At 44.8% G+C, this 18,115-nt stretch overlaps 1 protein-coding gene across 1 annotated transcript in view; it reads right to left on the minus strand.

Moving 5' to 3' along the window:
• The window catches only part of TERB2 (telomere repeat binding bouquet formation protein 2), a 53,924-nt gene that overhangs the window by 33,198 nt on the left and 2,611 nt on the right, over positions 1-18,115 (minus strand). The window contains exon 3 of the mRNA XM_088444615.1: positions 7,299-7,438. Within this exon, the coding sequence (XP_088300741.1) occupies positions 7,299-7,438 (140 nt within the window). The remainder of the gene's footprint in view (positions 1-7,298; positions 7,439-18,115) is intronic.

Consider the following 18,115-nt stretch of genomic DNA (forward strand, 5'->3'; position numbering starts at 1 on the left):
GCCTCACAGTAACCTCGTTATTACCCTTTAAATCATCCTGTGGACTTCCAATCAAATGAGGTTGCTTACCGAACAGTATCTCAAAGGGGGACAGATTAAGAGGCGGCCTGGGGGTGGTCCTGACGCTATTATTACCCATCAACTTACACATGTTCTGGAAGACATCACCTGTGAAATGAGGAAATGAGTACCCCTATCACTTTCAATAATTCTAGGGATACCGTATCTGCATACAAACTCCTGTACAGCCTTTTTGTCAGTGAATACAGCAGTATTAGTGGCAGATGGAAATGCCTCTTATCCAATTAGAAAACACATCTGCACAAACTAATACATACTTAAGATTCCTGCAGGGTGGTAATTGGATTAAATCAATTTGTATTACCTGAAAATGTCCATCTGTCGGAGGGATGATTTCTTCACAATGTGTGATAACTCGGACGGTATTGTTTTCCCAATGTTTTTTCCTCAAGCAGGTCAGAGTCAGACTGTGCGCTGCCTCAGCCAAGCTTGGGTAATATGCTTTGTGAGCCACTGGCTTACCTTGTCCATCTCTCCAGAGTCCAGAGGACTCTGGCTCACATCCCTTTGATCTGCCTTTTCCTGAATGGAACACAAATTTTGCATCTCAATTAATTTCTGCACAGGTTTGAAAAAAAACACCCTTTGATCAACCGTCATATTTATTCTTAAACCTGCTACCCCTTTTTGCAGCTTCATCTGCCCTGCTATTTGAAACAGCTGTTAACAGTAATGTTGTAGCCCCTGGGTTTAGACAAAGTCCCAAGTATTTGACCAAGGTCTGGCATGGCCGTGGTTTATCCTTTGCAACCTTGTGCCCTGTTTATGAGAAATGCAGCACAACAGTTTAGTATCATTAAACATGACATAAACAAAATCAGAGCACAACAATAAATAATCTACATATCAGATCTATTGCTTTAAAAACATACCCTGTATAGTTTCACTGCAGACATACTGCAGGGGTTAGTGTGCTTCAGTTCTTAATCTCAATGTTTACTGTAAACAAGGACACTTGATTTTACCAACATGTTCAATGACTTGTGGCTTACACACACTTATTACATTTCCATAGAGGTGACTTAAAACACATTATTTAAAAAAAAAAAATTTTTTATTGCTGGACTTACTCTTTAAGTGCTCATAATATTCCCCCTCCTGCTACGCTCTCCACTACTCTCACCGGTTTCAACTGCTGCCCCTGCTGGTTGTAGATTAACATCTTGGGCAATGGCTGAAATTACGGTGGATTCATCACCATCTATAATTACATTTTCCTGTGGGTGACTTAAATCAGGGTATAAGTTACTTATTACTATTATTTTTTTTATGATTTTTGAGATTGACTGTACCTTTACCCCCATCCGCATAGGGCGGAGGTGGTAAACATGCGCTACTAACATTCCCTTCGGCAACGCTACCTTGCCATGTGTGTGCGCTCTTTTGTGGCGTGAGCGTGATGATAGTTTGCGTCACTTGCCTACCGCTAAGCCACATGTTCCCCTCGTGCTGCCACAACTTTAAACAGTCATTATATTCTACTCTTTTCTTCAAAGATTTCACCATACAGATGCGATCTCTGACATTGTTCAATATCTCCTTATCAAAGCTGCCAACTTTGGGAAACGGTTTCACACTCATTCTTGTCATCTTAACCCATACATCACGGTACGCAGGTGCATATGCACCGTACTTAGTATGCATTATATGCCGTGCCGAACCGATCGGCGCTTCCAAGAGCAGCACATCATCTAACATCTCTACCGTTTGCTTGGCTCCCATCTTGGGAAAATAAAACACTAAAGTTTTCAATAGAGATTTAAATCGGTGAAAGAATGTCAAGGCTACTTTCACTTACCTGTGGACAATTTAACAGGCCACGCCCACACACCTATGGAAGAATAACCAGGTTGCTTCCACGCACCTAAGCCCTTTTTGAGTAGTTTGCACTGCTAGAATTTAAGCATTCCAATAACACTTACCCTTTTCAGTGATTTCGTCCACCACAACTCAGTTCACAATCACGATATGCCACAACCGTGCGGTTCAATCACAATGCCCAATAACCCTAACTGATCACTGGATGCTGCGATCACACTGAGAGCCGATACCTAACACAAACAACAACAACTACACCTGCTGTGTGTATAGACTCCGGTATCTACTACCAGGTGCCTAGCCCCTAAGGGTCCCACGATACCCATAGCTAGGGAACATGTTACCCCTACCAACACACGTTCACTGTTACACACCTTTTTCTGCACAGAAAAATAAACGGTTTCCCAGATATGGCAGCACCGACTAAGATATTTAAAACAATGCTATCATGCTATCAATATCACAATGCAATCTCAATGGCTTTGTTTAAACACATGGCAGCAATACAGGAAATACGTATACACTATTGTGCGACTTCCCCTTTTAACATGAAATCAGATATTATTCACCAAAAAGCAGATAGTTACATGCCTTGATCTAAAATACAATTAGTGCAAAAAAGTTATACATAAACAAGGTACAGTCAATACATTACGCAGGCGCTCTGGATCCAGATTTCTGGCATCAAAGGTGAAGCCTCCGTCAACAGAAAGAATATGATGACTAACTAACAGATCCAGGGTGCTTGCATATAAACTCTTTAAGAGATTAGACAATACAATAGAAACGAGTTGGCATAATCCTAATGGTTCTTCTTTTTGGTTCTTCTGTCATAGGTCAGTTGGTACAATGGTAGTTCGGCCCTCCAATGGCTCTTTCTGTGTGTTTTAACTAATCAATAGACACTACATACAGAGTACATTCTAACACATAATTCTCTATAATCTATAACTTGCAGACGCATGTTGCGATCTCCTTGCCGATGGAACCAGAGATCTGAAAATAAAATGTGGTTTAGAATAGCACCAAACACGATGTGGCTACTACATACTAAACCTTAGATATCAAATACATGCGTTTTAAAACATTATATAATAACGAATAAACCTTCTAATATTAGCCTTTATACTAAGGAACCTTTTAGGAAATTTGTGTATGTGTAAGTGTAAGAGAATCTTGAGTAAAGTTGCTAATATGCGTGGTGCGTTTATGTGTAGAGTGCTTATGATCAAGTCTATGTGTGTGTGTTATGCAATTCAGTGTATTTATGATGGATTAATATTTATTTTTTATCCCTTTCTAACATATTTTAAAACTACAGTGCAAGGTGTTACAAGCAGCTAGGTTCACTTTCAAGCAGGGTGGAGACCCCCAGCTGACTGCCGTTGCCACTTCGTCTGATAGCTAATTCAAACGTTTTCCTCTGCCTATTCAGAATACACTTGTCAGTACTTCTTAAGCAAACCTCTGATCATTGTTTCTGACTCTTCATTCAGACAAATTCAATTATGCATATCAGTGTCTGGGTTATATTTTAATTGCCACAGCCATACTTGTCTGTATGCGGGGCTTCTCAATTTATATGTAAAATACTCACAGTATCCTGGTGTATTTTTTTTTTATTACTTTTCTCAGACATGTATACAGAAGCTGTTTCTCATTACTAACTAAACCTTGCATGAATATTGTGTTTGTCAGTGTGAGAGTGTTGTATATTATTCACTATTTAGTGTTGTGCGAATGTGTGGATACATGAGCACACTGGGTACGTGCGCACGCAATGGTGCGTCGTGGATTGTACCAACATAAAGCGAACAGCGGACAACCAAATCGCCTGATAACAGTTGAATTGCGGTCGCATGCAATTATTCAACTTTGACAGTCCACCCTTTGATAGCAAACAAGACGCTATCACAATTTTATCCTAGTTAGTCATGCATAATAAATTATTATCTAATGTCCTATACAGTATGACACAGTTAGGTCATTGAGCCATTAGTAATACACCTCGGGAAGGGGTAAACCAACCCTTAAACGCGCTCAACGAATCTATACGGGACCATGGGCAGGATGTGGATCTCATCGAACCTATAAGAGTGGAGTGGGGGAAATGGAGACTACATTAACTAGGATGTTTAAAGAAACATTTGCAATATTTTATCATACATGACCAATCCTAAGCAATTACCTGATTGTACACTCTAGTATTTACTATTTAGTGTTGTGCGAATGTGTGGATACGTGCGCACACTGGGTGCGTGCACACCCAATGGTGCGTCGTGGACTGTACCAACATAAATCAGACAGTGGATGAACAAATCGTCCGATAACAGTTGAATTGCGGTCACATGCAATTATTCGACTTTGACAATGGCCTCCAATGTGAGTGATTAAGCGTCTCTGTACGCAAACACTTTAGCACCACACTCATGACACTCCCATAAAACACCCATAAAATGAACCATCTCTGTGCGTTTGAATAGCCACCTTCCAATTACTAACCCTGAAACATACAATACATTACTTGTGACTGAAATCGCAACTGTGACTCTGTACAAACACAATCGGGACACATGAAACATATAATGTAACTCAGAATCAGGCCCTATATGTGCACCTCAATTGGTGTCTGCACAGGGATATTAACTGTAGGAATCAGTGCAGGGAAGGCATACATAGTCAGTGTCGGACTGGGGCATTAAGGGCCCACTGGTGGAATACAGTGGTAGGGGACCATGCTTAAGAGGTATGGTCAGCCACCACAAAGGCTTGACTAACCATTAGAATGCATAGTCTGGGCCCCTTTATATATATACAGTATATGGTAAATACTAATAGTACATGCATGATAATGATCCAGATTGATAACAGAAACAGAACTGTAGTGAATAAACCATAGTCCCGGGAATGCAGTATAATGTGACTTATGTATAATAATTGAGCAAATGATGGTGATTCTGTCTATCTATACTACATTAATGCACTTATAATATGGGACCACGGTACTGACAGGCCAGTGTCTAAAACTCAATTATAACTACATCAGGTCTAGTAAAGGTGAAATACATGCCACTGTAAAAAAAATGCAACTATCTCAGCTCTTACCACTGGGATGACATAATTGTAAGTTAGTGAAAGAATACAGAGCTACAATGCATTGAAATCACTGGCAGGAACTGTGTTCATTATGATAAAACCCACAGCCAACAAGAGGAAGGGACAGCGTTCTGTCATAACTGGCCACTTTGATTGGCAGGATGACAAATCTTGTAAATTCTATAGAAGTGAACCAAGTACCCATGTTCATCTGTGATCCTGCTCCACAGGTAACTGACCCTCTAATTGAGTAACAATGTATAAGTTGAGTGCACAGTGTGGAACCTGACCTCTAGAGGAGGGGGTGGGCCCTCAACAGTGGTGCCCACCGGGGATTTCCCCTGTACCCTTGTGGGCCAGTCCGACCCTGTGCATAGTAACTCTGACTCGCAGCCCTCATGTTGGATCACAACACGGACTATGGGAGAAAGAGCTGCTGATAGCTGTCTGGCGGAATGAGCTTTTCTGTTCAGCATCTGCTCTCTGTCAGGTGTCTTCTGACCTCACTTGACACTGATTGCATTTTGGATCAGGATAAGGTTTGGGGAATGGGTGGTTGGCAAAATGGGTGTTGCTGTCTATATTTTTCACTAGTTTGGCAATATTCTTTATTTGTAGTGTTAATTACAATGTTTTATTATTTGGTCTTGGGATAATCACTGCTTTATGTAGACACACTGACTTGTACTGAATTCCCCGGGACAATGACTTGAACTCCATCCCTGCGCACAGTAGGAACCCACCATTCCAAGTGACCTGCTGAGGCTGCTGCTTTTCCTCTATGTACTGCAGTGTACAGTACCAGTCTCATGCATACAACTTTCATATACTATGTGGACACAATGGGGTCAATCCTATTAGCCGCGATGATCTCGTGGGTGCGAGTCATCGCGGCAGTGGCCACACTTTACGACAGTCCAGATTTGCTTAAAGTTGTTTGCAGCCCCATAGAGCTCTGAGCAAAAATTCAGCGAATTCGGGCTCGGAGCGGGCCGTGAAGGGTTCGAGATACCAGTCCGTTGCCGGCCTTTTAACGCCATTGCAGCGGCAACTCGCACTCTTTGCCTGGACTAGGATTGACCCCAATGACTCTTATGTAATGCCCTGATACAAATACTCTGCTTTGGGGAACAATGACTGCCCCTAAGCTGCTATATACAGTCTTCTGGACAGAGCCACTAAGACTCAAGTCAAATTTGTGAGGTGCTGGGAGATAGGTATTGGGGGTAGAAGGCTAAAGATTTGTCTAGGGTGCTGAGAAATCTTGTACCAAACATGGCCACACCTCTACTGTAGGTTCTGCCATGACCCTTGCCTTTCCCATTATGTATATTCAATTTACCATACACAAATGTTCAATAACACTGGGTTGAGGGAAGCAACAAGCATTCAATATTGCTATTGAAGAGACAGTGTTTGAGCATGCTTCAATGTCACCACCAGATGTTCCTCATTGATTATGCCTTGTCCCAAATAAGTATTTACCCTTGTGAACAAGATGCAGAAGATGCTATAACTCATCAATGGGCCTGACAGACACACAAGTATAATTGTAGAACTTGTTATAATATTTCCTAAGATCCATATAGACAAGGTTGAAATAGTCTCTGGTCATATGATGAGAAATCAGTAGATGTACCATATAGCTCTTCATCCTCTGCCCTCTGGCCATCACTTTTGTGATTTAGGAGAGTTGGTGTAGATCTGAAGCCTCAGATTCAAAATGATCACTCCATTTCCTGTCACTGATAGACAGAACAGAGAATGATGTCACTAGTATATAAAATAGAACTGTGGGTAAAAATAATGGAGCTGAACCAGAAGCTTGATAAAATGGAGGGATTTCAGTCCCGGAATTGGTGCCCCAATCCTGGGATTTTCAGGATTAAAAAGTGAGGTTTGGCGCAGCTTGTCTTCAGCCCAGGGGCAGCGCTGAGCACTAGTTCCGTTGGCTCAGATGCTACCCCAAGGCCTCCTATGGCTGTGTGGCTGCGTGTGACATCATAAAGGTCTCGCTGAGCAGCCGCACACCAGTCCATCCCCATGTACAGCCATGCCCGCCTGCACTGGAGTCTGCATGTTGTGGGTGGACAGCATTAATTAACTCAATCCCGTGAATCCCAGGATTGAGATTTTTTTCAATCTCGAATCCCATGATTCAAAAAATGAGCCAGGATTGGCCTCCCTAATTGTTACCTGTGGCTTGTAATGAAAATAAAATGCCAGTGAATATGAAGCCTGTAACATAGTAACCTTAACATGCCTCCCATGACATGTACTGTATCATAAGGACAGTAACAAACCTTCATGAAGCGAGGCTGGGGGGAGAATGAAATGCCCAAGTGACACCAGATTCTTGGTTTTAGAATTGGTGCTTGATTTCAGGAAGCTGGAATGGAAAATGGTGACTTTGTTTTCAACGTAGTCCAGACTGTTATATATTCTGAAAGAACCAAAACAGAATAAAAAGGTAGGCCCTAACAAGTCATATTTGAACATTACAAACATTTCTAGCACTTTTACCATGAAGTCTACAACAGGTATAGATATTTATCTATGGGAATATTTCTTAGATTTCAAGGGAATTGGGCCAAATTCACAAAACAATGGAGGGAGATTAACTTCTTTCTATTTTGGCAAGTTTTGGATTGGTCACATGCCAACATCAATATCATAAATGTGTTTATGTAGTATCCATAACAATTATACCTGTAGGGGGGAATTCAATTGTTTTGTGTGCCGCGCTAATTAATGGGCGCCCAACAGACCAATTAAATTCTTCGATTGGGCGTGAGTGCCGCGGGTGGACACATTCTGCTTTTTGAGGTGGTGAGCAGAAATGTGCAAAAAGTCTGTGGTTTGGGCTATACGCGGTTAAACCCATCTATTTGGGCATGACAAGTGAGATAATTAATGGGCGTCCAAAACAATTGAATCGCCCCCATAGATTTTTAATTTTCAGAAAGTAACATTAGTTTGCTTACACCTCCTGACATGTCAAAGAAAATCTTACTACAATGGGCAAAAGTGGGTTTTAACATCTATTTACTGATTTGAAAGCATTATTGAACAAAATTACAAACAAGTGATGTGTCTATAATCTGCAATAATACATGCTATATACATTAACCCAAATAAATTAAAGGCACATCCACCTAATAGTTGTCAAAAATAGACCAACAAGTTTAAACAATAATAATATAACAAAAAAGAAAAATAATAATGACAATAATAGACAAACAATAATAAAATAAACAGTCTTGGAAAACAGTAATGTATGGTAAAGTAAATAAAAAAACAATTAAAAACAAAGGCGCACTATAAATCGCTATCAAATAAATGGTCTTGTGCATGTCGGGAAGAAACTAAACCCAATTAACAGTGGGAATACTGATGTCATCCATGCATCCAATCCATTCCTCTCAGCTGCCAATCATTGCCCCCTCTATCCTGGGCTAGAGATCCATCCATGCTAAAAAGGCCTACAACAGCCAGCAGACAGATTGTCTTATGGCTTGCTGGAAGCTCAGGGTTTCTGCCTAGTTTGGTGAAAACCTTAATGATATCAGAGTTAAAATATGCAGGTAATAAACAGTAATTTACAATAGTATTGAACACTGCTTGCAAATTATCAAAATCCTATCAGATAAAGTTTCATAGAACTCCTCAGACAGCCCATCAACACCAAAGCCATTAGTGTCTTCCTGCAGCCTTAGGACACCTGCATTATGGTTTGTATACCCCTACCCAGGGCCGACTCGAGGGCCATTCGAGTGGAGAAGCTGAACGTGTGCGCCACTCCATAAAGAGTACAGTGAGCCTCCCAGAGCTGTATTACTATATGAAAGGCCCCCGCAAACTGGTGACCGGACAGGCGGGCAGTGTTACCCTACCACCGGTCCCAGTGCCAGAATACGGTCCACATGGGCCTGGAGATTAAATTTATGAAGGGCCTATTGTGTGCCACAGCAGGAGGTATAATTAACACTAACTAATTCCCACTATATTACTGAACTACCTCCCCACACTACATCCCCTCACAATGGGGCCTATTCATCAAACGATAAATGGAAACGCTATTTTCCTTATATTTAAGTTACTGTGCCATTCATCATCAGGGGTCTGATAGGATCCCCTTGGTATTCAGCAAACAAGTTTGCTGCCGAGAACAAGCGCCATCTCCAGATGGCACTTGCTCTCGTAGCCCCGTTCCTTCCTATGGGAAGGAGTTCCGGGGATGCGAAGAGGGGTCCGATAGGATCCCTTCGCCGCCTCCTCAATACCTCACCGGTGGCTGTGCGCATGCGTGACCTCGGGTCATGCATGCGTAGCTGTCCCAATGGGGAGGTGTAAGTAACGCAGCTACATCTGTAGCTGCAATACTAACCGAGGGGACCACTGCTTTTCAGAGCAGTTGTCCCCTCACTGGAGCAATAATGAATTGCTCCGGTGTCACGTTTCCCCCGCTGCAAGTTGGATACTTAAGTATCATTCGCACCGAGTTCAATACTTCATCATCGGCCTTCGATGATGAACAGGCCCAATATCACTGCACTACATCTCCACACTATCACTACTACACTACATCTCCACACTATATCACTGCACTACCTTCCATATACTCTATATACTATATCACTACGCTACCTCCCCACACTATATCACTGCCTTATATCACTACGCAACCTCCCCACACTACATTCCCTCATGTCACTGCACTACATCTCAACACTATCATTACCACACTACATCACTGCACTACCTCACCACACTACATCTCTGCACTACCTTCCACATACTACATCACTACGCTACCTCCCCACACTATATCACTGCACTACATCCCTGCGCTATATATCACTATGCAACCTGTCTACACTACATCCTTGCAGTAAATCACAACAGTACATCCCTATACTATATCACTATGCTACCTCCCTACACTACTGTATATGACTATGCTATTCCCCACACTATATCACTGCACTACTTCTCCCCATACTACATCACTATACTACCTCCTCACACTACATCACTACACTCACTGCCACCCCACACTACATCACTATACTACCTCCCCACACTACATCACGTGATATCACTACACTCACTGCCTCCCCACACTACATCACTATACAATCTCCCATTACTCCTGCACCACACTACATCACTACACTACCTCCCAACACTACATCCTCACACTACCACTCCCCATACATCACCATACTAGTTCCCCACACTACATCACTATATTACATTACTACACTCACTATCTCCTCACACAACATCAGTACACTGCCTTTCACACTACATAACTTTATTACTGCACTAACCCTCCCCTATAACATTACAACATAGGGCCATATTCAATTTGAGGCGAAAAGTCAGTTGCCGGACTTTTCGCCGTCATTGGCGGTTTTGCAAGTGAAAAGTTATCGCGCGCGTATCCCCGTATTCAATCTGGAATCGGCGAAAACGGGACCCGGCGAAAAGGTAATGTGCGAATAGTCCTGTCATTTTTGGGGAAATCAGCCTGACACCCCCCAAAAGATGGTCTGACATGGGGATAACTATGGGTACACCCGAATAGCCCTGCTAAAGGTATTTGGGGTTTTTAAATGGTCTCAATAGGTGCTTTTTAGCGCCTTTGAGATAGTGGTGAAGAATAGCATTTAGCTTCCTTTTTTTTTTTTTAAATAACTAGTCCCATCAAATTTTGGGTACATGAAAATGGGTGCAAGCATATTTAAGTGGCTAAAGTGAAATTGTAAAACTCGTGAAAGATCCACCTGCCGCAAACACCTGCAATAAAACATAACCTGGGGCATACTTGGGGACCCCCCTGGAGTCTATTTCGCTAGTTTTAAAGTGTCCCCCAATTTTTTTTTACACTCCCAAAATGAAAGTACCTTTTTTTGGGGTGTCCTATGGTTTTTTGTTTTTTTTTTCATTTTTTGACACAGAATACCTTTAGGGGCAGTCTGCACCCCAAAACCTCAATTCTGCACTTGTTCTTGCCACCTATTCAATGGGGATACTTTTTCGCTGGGTTCGAACTTCTGACTTTCCGCACCTGCGAAAGGTCATCCAAATTGAATACGGGGATAAGTGAGAATAGCGAAAATAACGGCATCGGCGATAAAGTATTGCCGATAACGGGTTTTCGCAGCTTAATTGAATATGGCTCATAGTGATATACCATCCACAGGCACTGACATTTCACTGTCTCTATGGTGACGACTCGAGCACCCGCAGAGAGATGGAACATGGAGAAGAGTAGTAGAGGGACAGCCTCAGGAATGACAAAGAGGAAGGAGGGAGTGGTCTGAGGATGGGAGGAGTAGAAGTGAGGGAGGCAATTGGTATAGAAGCAGGAAGGGGGCATGCCTAGTGCTGGGGATGTGAGGGGCTACTATGTGGATGTCAGTCTGTGCCTGATCACTAAAGTGCAGCTGAGAACTGTGAGCAGCCCTTAGGAGGAGGGAACATCCACAGCATGTTAGACTCTGTACATTGGTGGAGGCATGCAGCAGGCGGACTGGAGGTGGGTGCACTGCCTGAGCCACCCCTTCTGTGGAATCCTTGATTCTAGGTCTGTAGCGCAGCGCTGCTGCTCAGTGCACTGCATGAGTGGTGAGCTTCAGAGGATCATGTGGGCCTGTTTTCCTCAGGGGGCCTGGAGCTGCCACCCCATTGTTAATCCGGCCCTGTCCGGTCCTTCCACTTAGCAGTGGGTCACTCGACCATTCAGCTAAGAGAGCGGCCGCCGCAGAGCTACAATATGGGTCTCGCGAGATGCTGCATCAACATCTTATGAGACTTTCTTTCTGTCAAGACTAGGACTCCCTGAATCCCTCCTCCCTGCAGCCCAAAGCCCTCCTTCCTCTGCAGTGCAGCCCAAATCTCTTCTACTCCCTGCAGCCCGAAACCCTTTTTTCTACTGCAGCCCGAATCCCCTGTGCAGCCTAAATCCCTTCTTCCCCCTGCAGCCCGAATACCAGTGATGTACGGAGAGGTCAATGGCTGGGGAGACACATGAATAAAAACACAGTTTTTCTATCAAAACTCTGGAGCATGATAGGGAGTATCATAGGGGAGGGAGTATGACAAGTGAGGCTCTGCCTAGCCTGACTGCACATCCTTGCCGAATACACCCTTGTCCCTGCAGCCCAAAAGCCACCTTCCTCCTGAAGACAGAATTCCTCCTACCTTTTTGTCTGAATCCCTTCTTTTCCCTGCAGCCTGAAACCCACCTTTCTCCTGCAGCCTGAAACTTTATTGCTAATGCCTTCTGCTGAGATAGCTACTACTCCCCAAAGTCTCCAGTCATGTAGTAAATTAAGTCATGTCTTGCAAATTATATATAGCTGTATGCTAAATGAATGGGAAGCTCCTAAAATTATTGCATTGGGTGCTACTAGACCCTTTGCCTACCACTATTAAGGAGTCAGCATGCAAATAAACATTTGCTAATAATCTTTGAAAAAATTACTTCGTATACAGCTTTGGGGAATACAAATTACACAGTGTATACCTCCAGACGTGAGGTGTGCAATAACATATCCCTCCTGGATTGAGGCACTCCATTAATATAGCTATCCCGCATGCTTTAGAGTTATACTGTATGTCGTATGGGAAACTACTGAGAAGCCCATTGTACTTGGTTTTGTGACTTTCAAATCGGAATGGTGGGTCTTCTGCAGCAACAGGACGTCTACCCTCATCTCGCGTAAAAATGTAAAGCCCTTTTTTCCATTTAATCTGGGAATTCCTCCAACATTCCGGGAACATATTTTCGCCTGTGATATACAACATCAACATACAGTTGAGCAGTACATGAGATAAAGCTCGCTTGAAGATGGGGGCCAGCATTGCCTAGCTGAACAGCGACAATAATAAAACACTCACAAAAATGTTAATTTATTAAAAGATAATCCCAGGGGGAGGCAGGACTATTAGAGGCATGGAGGGCACCAGCTGAGCCCACAGTGCACCAGAGACCAAAACAATACAAAAAGAAACTAACATACATATAAACACATAGCAAAATACTGGTGAGGGGAAATCCATCGTTCAACAAATATCAGTTGTAAACTATGTCCCTGTAAAAACTGGTGATGTGAGTACAGTAATAATAATTGGATGAAACAGTAATAATTGGGTGAAACATGCTCCCAGGGGAAAACAGCAATAGCAAAACAGACATATTATCAGAAGCATTTGAGAATTACAATAAATATCCCATATGAACGCACATTATTATTAAAAAACTCAAGAGGACTAGAAATATAAAATCTTTGGGAGTTTTCATCAGAAGCTCTTCACAGTGCGTGAAATTGCAAGTTTATTCCAATCATATGACAAGGATCTCTGGCCCTGATTCAGAGCCAAACTCTCTGATAGAGCGCTCGCTCTGAATCAGGGCGTCTTTTTTTTTTTTTATGGAGCGGCCTCCTGGCTGCTTGCAGTGCTGTGGGTTGCCACCCACAGCTAATGCGAGCGGCCATGATGATGGTCACGATGGTCAAGACCATCGCGACCATCGGGCTTGCGATGAGACCCTTGTGGTAGGGTCTTGTGGCCACAAGCCCCAGAGAGCTTTCGGCTCAAATAGAGCCAAAAGCTCTCCCACTGACATCATCCCACTGACATCCCACAAACATCGACCCGGTTGCGAGCGCTCAGCGCTTGCGACCGGGTCTGAATCAGACACTTATTCCATAATTGTTGCTGTGTTTTCTGAAGGGTGGATGATTCAGCATATTGTATTCTCTGGTTAAATTGTAGCATGCAATCTATAACCTCCTGCAGAGTTTGATTAAAAGTAATGGCTCCTTTTAATAACTTTAACTAAAAGCCCCCATACATAATGCGATTCAAAGTTGGTAAGATGAGTTGTACGATTGCCCTTGAAATTCTTCCCTTGAAATTAAGATGTGGTCAAATGGTGTACGATTGATCGTTACGATCATAGGATAAGATGTATAGAAGTGTATCACATTGCACTCAGAAGATCGTAGATCTCTCTGCAAAACCATCTGATCTGCGATGCAACTAGAGGACGGTGGGGACGCGCATCGGGGTCGCAGAAGACATAAAATACACCAATTTTCACACGATTGGTCTGTCCAACCTGTCAAAACTGTCCAAATCGTGTAAAAAATCGTCCCGAGTATGGGCACCTTAAGTCTTGATAGAAGCTTAGAGTCTCTGTAAAATCAGAGCAGGAAGATTCTGCATCAGGCTTGCCGACAATCTGACTGCCTCTTCCGGGAGGAGAAAGCCAGCTCGGCACATAAAGGGGGGATTGACAAGGTTTTGGGGGCGTAGGCATGGCCGCACGATTGCATCAACGTGTCCCGCCCCCGCTACACAATACCGAGATTACCGGCACTGTGTAGCTAGAGGCAGGGCCACGATGACGCAATTCAGCGTGAATCGCGTCATCAGTCCTCCTCGGACCAGCCACCTATGCAAGGTGGGGAGTGGATGCTGGTGGGGTTTGAGGGCGCCGGCTGGGAAACTTGCCCACTCTTCCGTGTGGAAGGGAATTACACCTGATTTTCGGAAGGCTCCCGACCATTTCGGGAGAGTAGGCAAGTATACTCTGCATGGATATCGCAAGAGACTTAACTAAGGGGCCTGATACTGAATGGCACATAATGTGAATGTGATTCCGTCACCCGCTGTTAATGGAAAATTAATGCGACAATACACACATAATGAGTTGTGCAAATCACACTTCTCCTCTCTTCTGTCCTAGAGAAAAGCCATCATCATATCACTGGCATTTACACCTACCCTAAGCCAGGGCCGAAAATAGGATTTTTGTCACCCGGGGCAAGACAGTAATTTGGCGTTTTCTGACATTAAATTTAATATACATCCCTTAAAAATATTAGTTACGGTTTCTTAAATAAAACCATCAAATGTCCAAATAATTTTATTAATATTACAAATATAGACAGAACAACATATTGCACATAATGCCACATATTGTAATGCCCTTTACACATAATGCCACATATTGTAATGCCCTTTACACATAATGCTACATATTGTAATGCCCTTTACACATAATGCCACATATTGTAATGCCCTTTACACATAATGCCACATATTGTAATGCCCTTTACACATAATGCCACATATTGTAATGCCATTTACACATAATGCCACATATTGTAATGCCATTTACACATAATGCCACATATTGTAATGCCATTTACACATAATACCCCCCTGCAACAGTGCCCATATAGTAATGCCCCCTGTAGTAGTGCCCTATAGTAATGCCCCCTGCAGCAGTGCTCCTATAGTAATGCCCCCTGCAGCAGTACCCCTATAGTTATGCCCCCTGCAGCAGTACCCCTATAATAATGCCCCCTGCAGCAGTACCCCTATAATAATGCCCCCTGCAGCAGTGCCCCTATAGTAATGCCCCCTGTAGTAGTGCCCCTATAGTAATGCCCCCTGCAGCAGTACCCCTATAATAATGCCACCTGCAGCAGTGCCCCTATAGTAATGCCCCCTGCAGTAGTGCCCATATAGTAATGTCCCCTGTAGTAGTGCCCCCTGCAGCAGTGCCCCTATAGTAATGCCCCCTGTAGCAGTGCCCCTATAGTACTGCCCCCTGCAGCAGTGTCCCTATAATAATGCCCCCTGTAGTAGTGCCTCTATAGTAATGCCCCCTGCAGCAGTGCCCCTATAGTAATTCCCCCTGTAGCAGTGCCCCTATAGTACTGCCCCCTGCAGCAGTGCCCCTATAGTAATGCCCCCTGCAGCAGTACCCCTATAGTAATGCCCCCTGCAGCAGTACCCCTATAATAATGCCCCCTGCAGCAGTGCCCCTATAGTAATGCCCCCTGTTGTAGTGCCCCTATAGTAATGCACCCTTCAGCAGTGTCCCTATAGTAATGTCCCCTGTAGCAGTGCCCCTATAGTAATGCCCCTGCAGCAGTGCCTCTATAGTAATGCCCCATAGTAGTACCCATATAGTAATGCTCCCTGAGTTGATGCCCCATAGTAATGCTGCCTGTAGTGCTGCTTACACAGGAAAATTATCAAAACAAAACAATACTTACCTTAAACCCCGCTTTTGTGTCCGCCACCGTCCGGTCTACCCGGCTTCTCCTCGGAACTATGGGAGAGACGTCATGACGTCTCTCCCATAGTGCCCTTAGGGAGAGCCGGAAGCTGGAGTTCAGGAGAGAACTCCAGCCTCCGGCTGCCGCTGCACTGCAGGGAAGGAGCTGCGGCGCCGGGCTGAGGTGGCCTGTGGGACACTAGGCGGGTGCAGCGGCACTGTCGGATGCAGGGGCTATGGGCCCCTAATTCGGCACCCGGTGCAAACACACCTCCAGCCTCCCCCTAGTTGCGGCCCTCCCTAAGCAAGGTGCAGGAGATCTCTCTGAGTCATTCATACTCTATGCATACACTTGACTAGGGGCTGGCTGGCAACTTTTAGCCTGGGGCAAATGCATGCAGGCGGCCCTGGCAGAGGAGCAGCGTGTAGCCAGGGTGCCCGAAGAACGTGCGTGCTACGGTGCCCCCCCCCTCAAATGTTTCAGGGAGGAGGCGGGTCCATATGGGATTAATGTAAGGTAAAAATAAAGATTAGGGGCAGCCCCCTGTCGTAGTGCCCATATGCAGTGTCCCCGTGTGCCACAGGAGAGAACACCCTTATGCAGGCCTCCAGTAGTGCCCCCAGTAGTGATCCCCCCTATGCAGTGCCCCTTGTGCCCCCAGTAGTAAGCCCCTTATATAGTGCCCCCAGTAGTGGTCCCCCCTGTGCAGTGCCCCTAGTGCCCCCAGTAGTAAGCCCCTTATATAGTGCCCCAATAGTGGTACCCCCTATGCAGTGCCCCTTATATAGTGCCCCCAGTAGCAGTCCACCCCCCATGCAGTGCCCCCAATAGTGGTAACCCTTATGCAATGCCCCTTAAATAGTGGCCCCAGTTGTAGTCTCCCCCCTATGCAGTACCCCCAGTATTGCCCTTTATATAGAGCCCCCAGCAGTGGTCCCTCGATGCAGTGCCCCCAGTGGTAGTCCCCTCCCTCTATGTAGTGCCCCTAGTAATAGTCCCCTCCCCCTATGCAGTGCCCCTAGTAGTAGTCCCCTCCCCTTGTAGTGCCCCTAGTAGTGGTCCCCCCCTTGTAGTGCCCCCAGTAGTAGTAGTCCCCCCCATGGTAGTGCCCCCAGTAGCCCCCCCCCCAGTAGAGAGAGACTTAATAAAAATAAAAAAAATCACTTACCTAAAACTCCCGCTCCTGGTCCCGCCGCTAACAGCTCCTCCGGCCGCTTTGCATGGGAGAGACGTCATTACTCATGACGTCTCTCCCATTACCCACTGCGGGAGCCGGAAGATGGCTCCCGCAGTGGAAGCAGCAGCAGCCGATGAGAGTCTGACAGACTCTCAGCGGCTGCTGATTACAGCAAACACACAGCTGCCGGCTCACAGTGACACAGACTGCCCGCGGCCCGTATGACGCTGCGGCCCGGGCGGCACATGGCACCCTGCCCCCCGGCCCAGCCCGCCACTGCGCTTGACTGAGAATAACAAGCTACTCTGTCTAGATGCTAACAACACACCCACAAAACTTTTTGCACCCATTCACATTGTTGTTGTCTAGTTGCCATCCAGAAACACTTATTTAGCGGCCAAGATGCGTACAGCTCTAAATCGGAATTGCAAAGATGTGTATGTAGCCCATGATGCTTGTGCAGGATGCCATATTCACTCTTGTGTGCTAGTCAGAATAAGGTCCAATGTCTCTTCTATCTGCAACCATATTGGAATTACCTAATTTCTTCGGAATCGGTATGTAAAACTGACAGACGAGATCCAGGCGGTCAGAATCCCGACAGGGTAAACATACCGAGACTCCATCTCTTCCTACCCTAACCCTAGCCCTCCCTTCCTGGTGCCTGAACCTAACATCCCCCCTAGTGCCTAAATCTAACCTCCCCTTCCCCTTACCGTAAACCTAACCCTCCCCCCTTAGTGCCTAACCCTAACCCTCCCCCCTTAGTGCCTAACCCTCCCCCTAGTGCCTGAATCTAACCTCCCCCTCCCCGCACCCCAAACCTAACCTTCCCCCTAGTGCCTAAACCTAACCC

This window comes from Taudactylus pleione, unplaced genomic scaffold (assembly GCF_031769625.1).
Source record: "Taudactylus pleione unplaced genomic scaffold, aTauple2 ptg000019l, whole genome shotgun sequence".
In the NCBI taxonomy this organism is placed as follows: domain Eukaryota; kingdom Metazoa; phylum Chordata; class Amphibia; order Anura; family Myobatrachidae; genus Taudactylus; species Taudactylus pleione.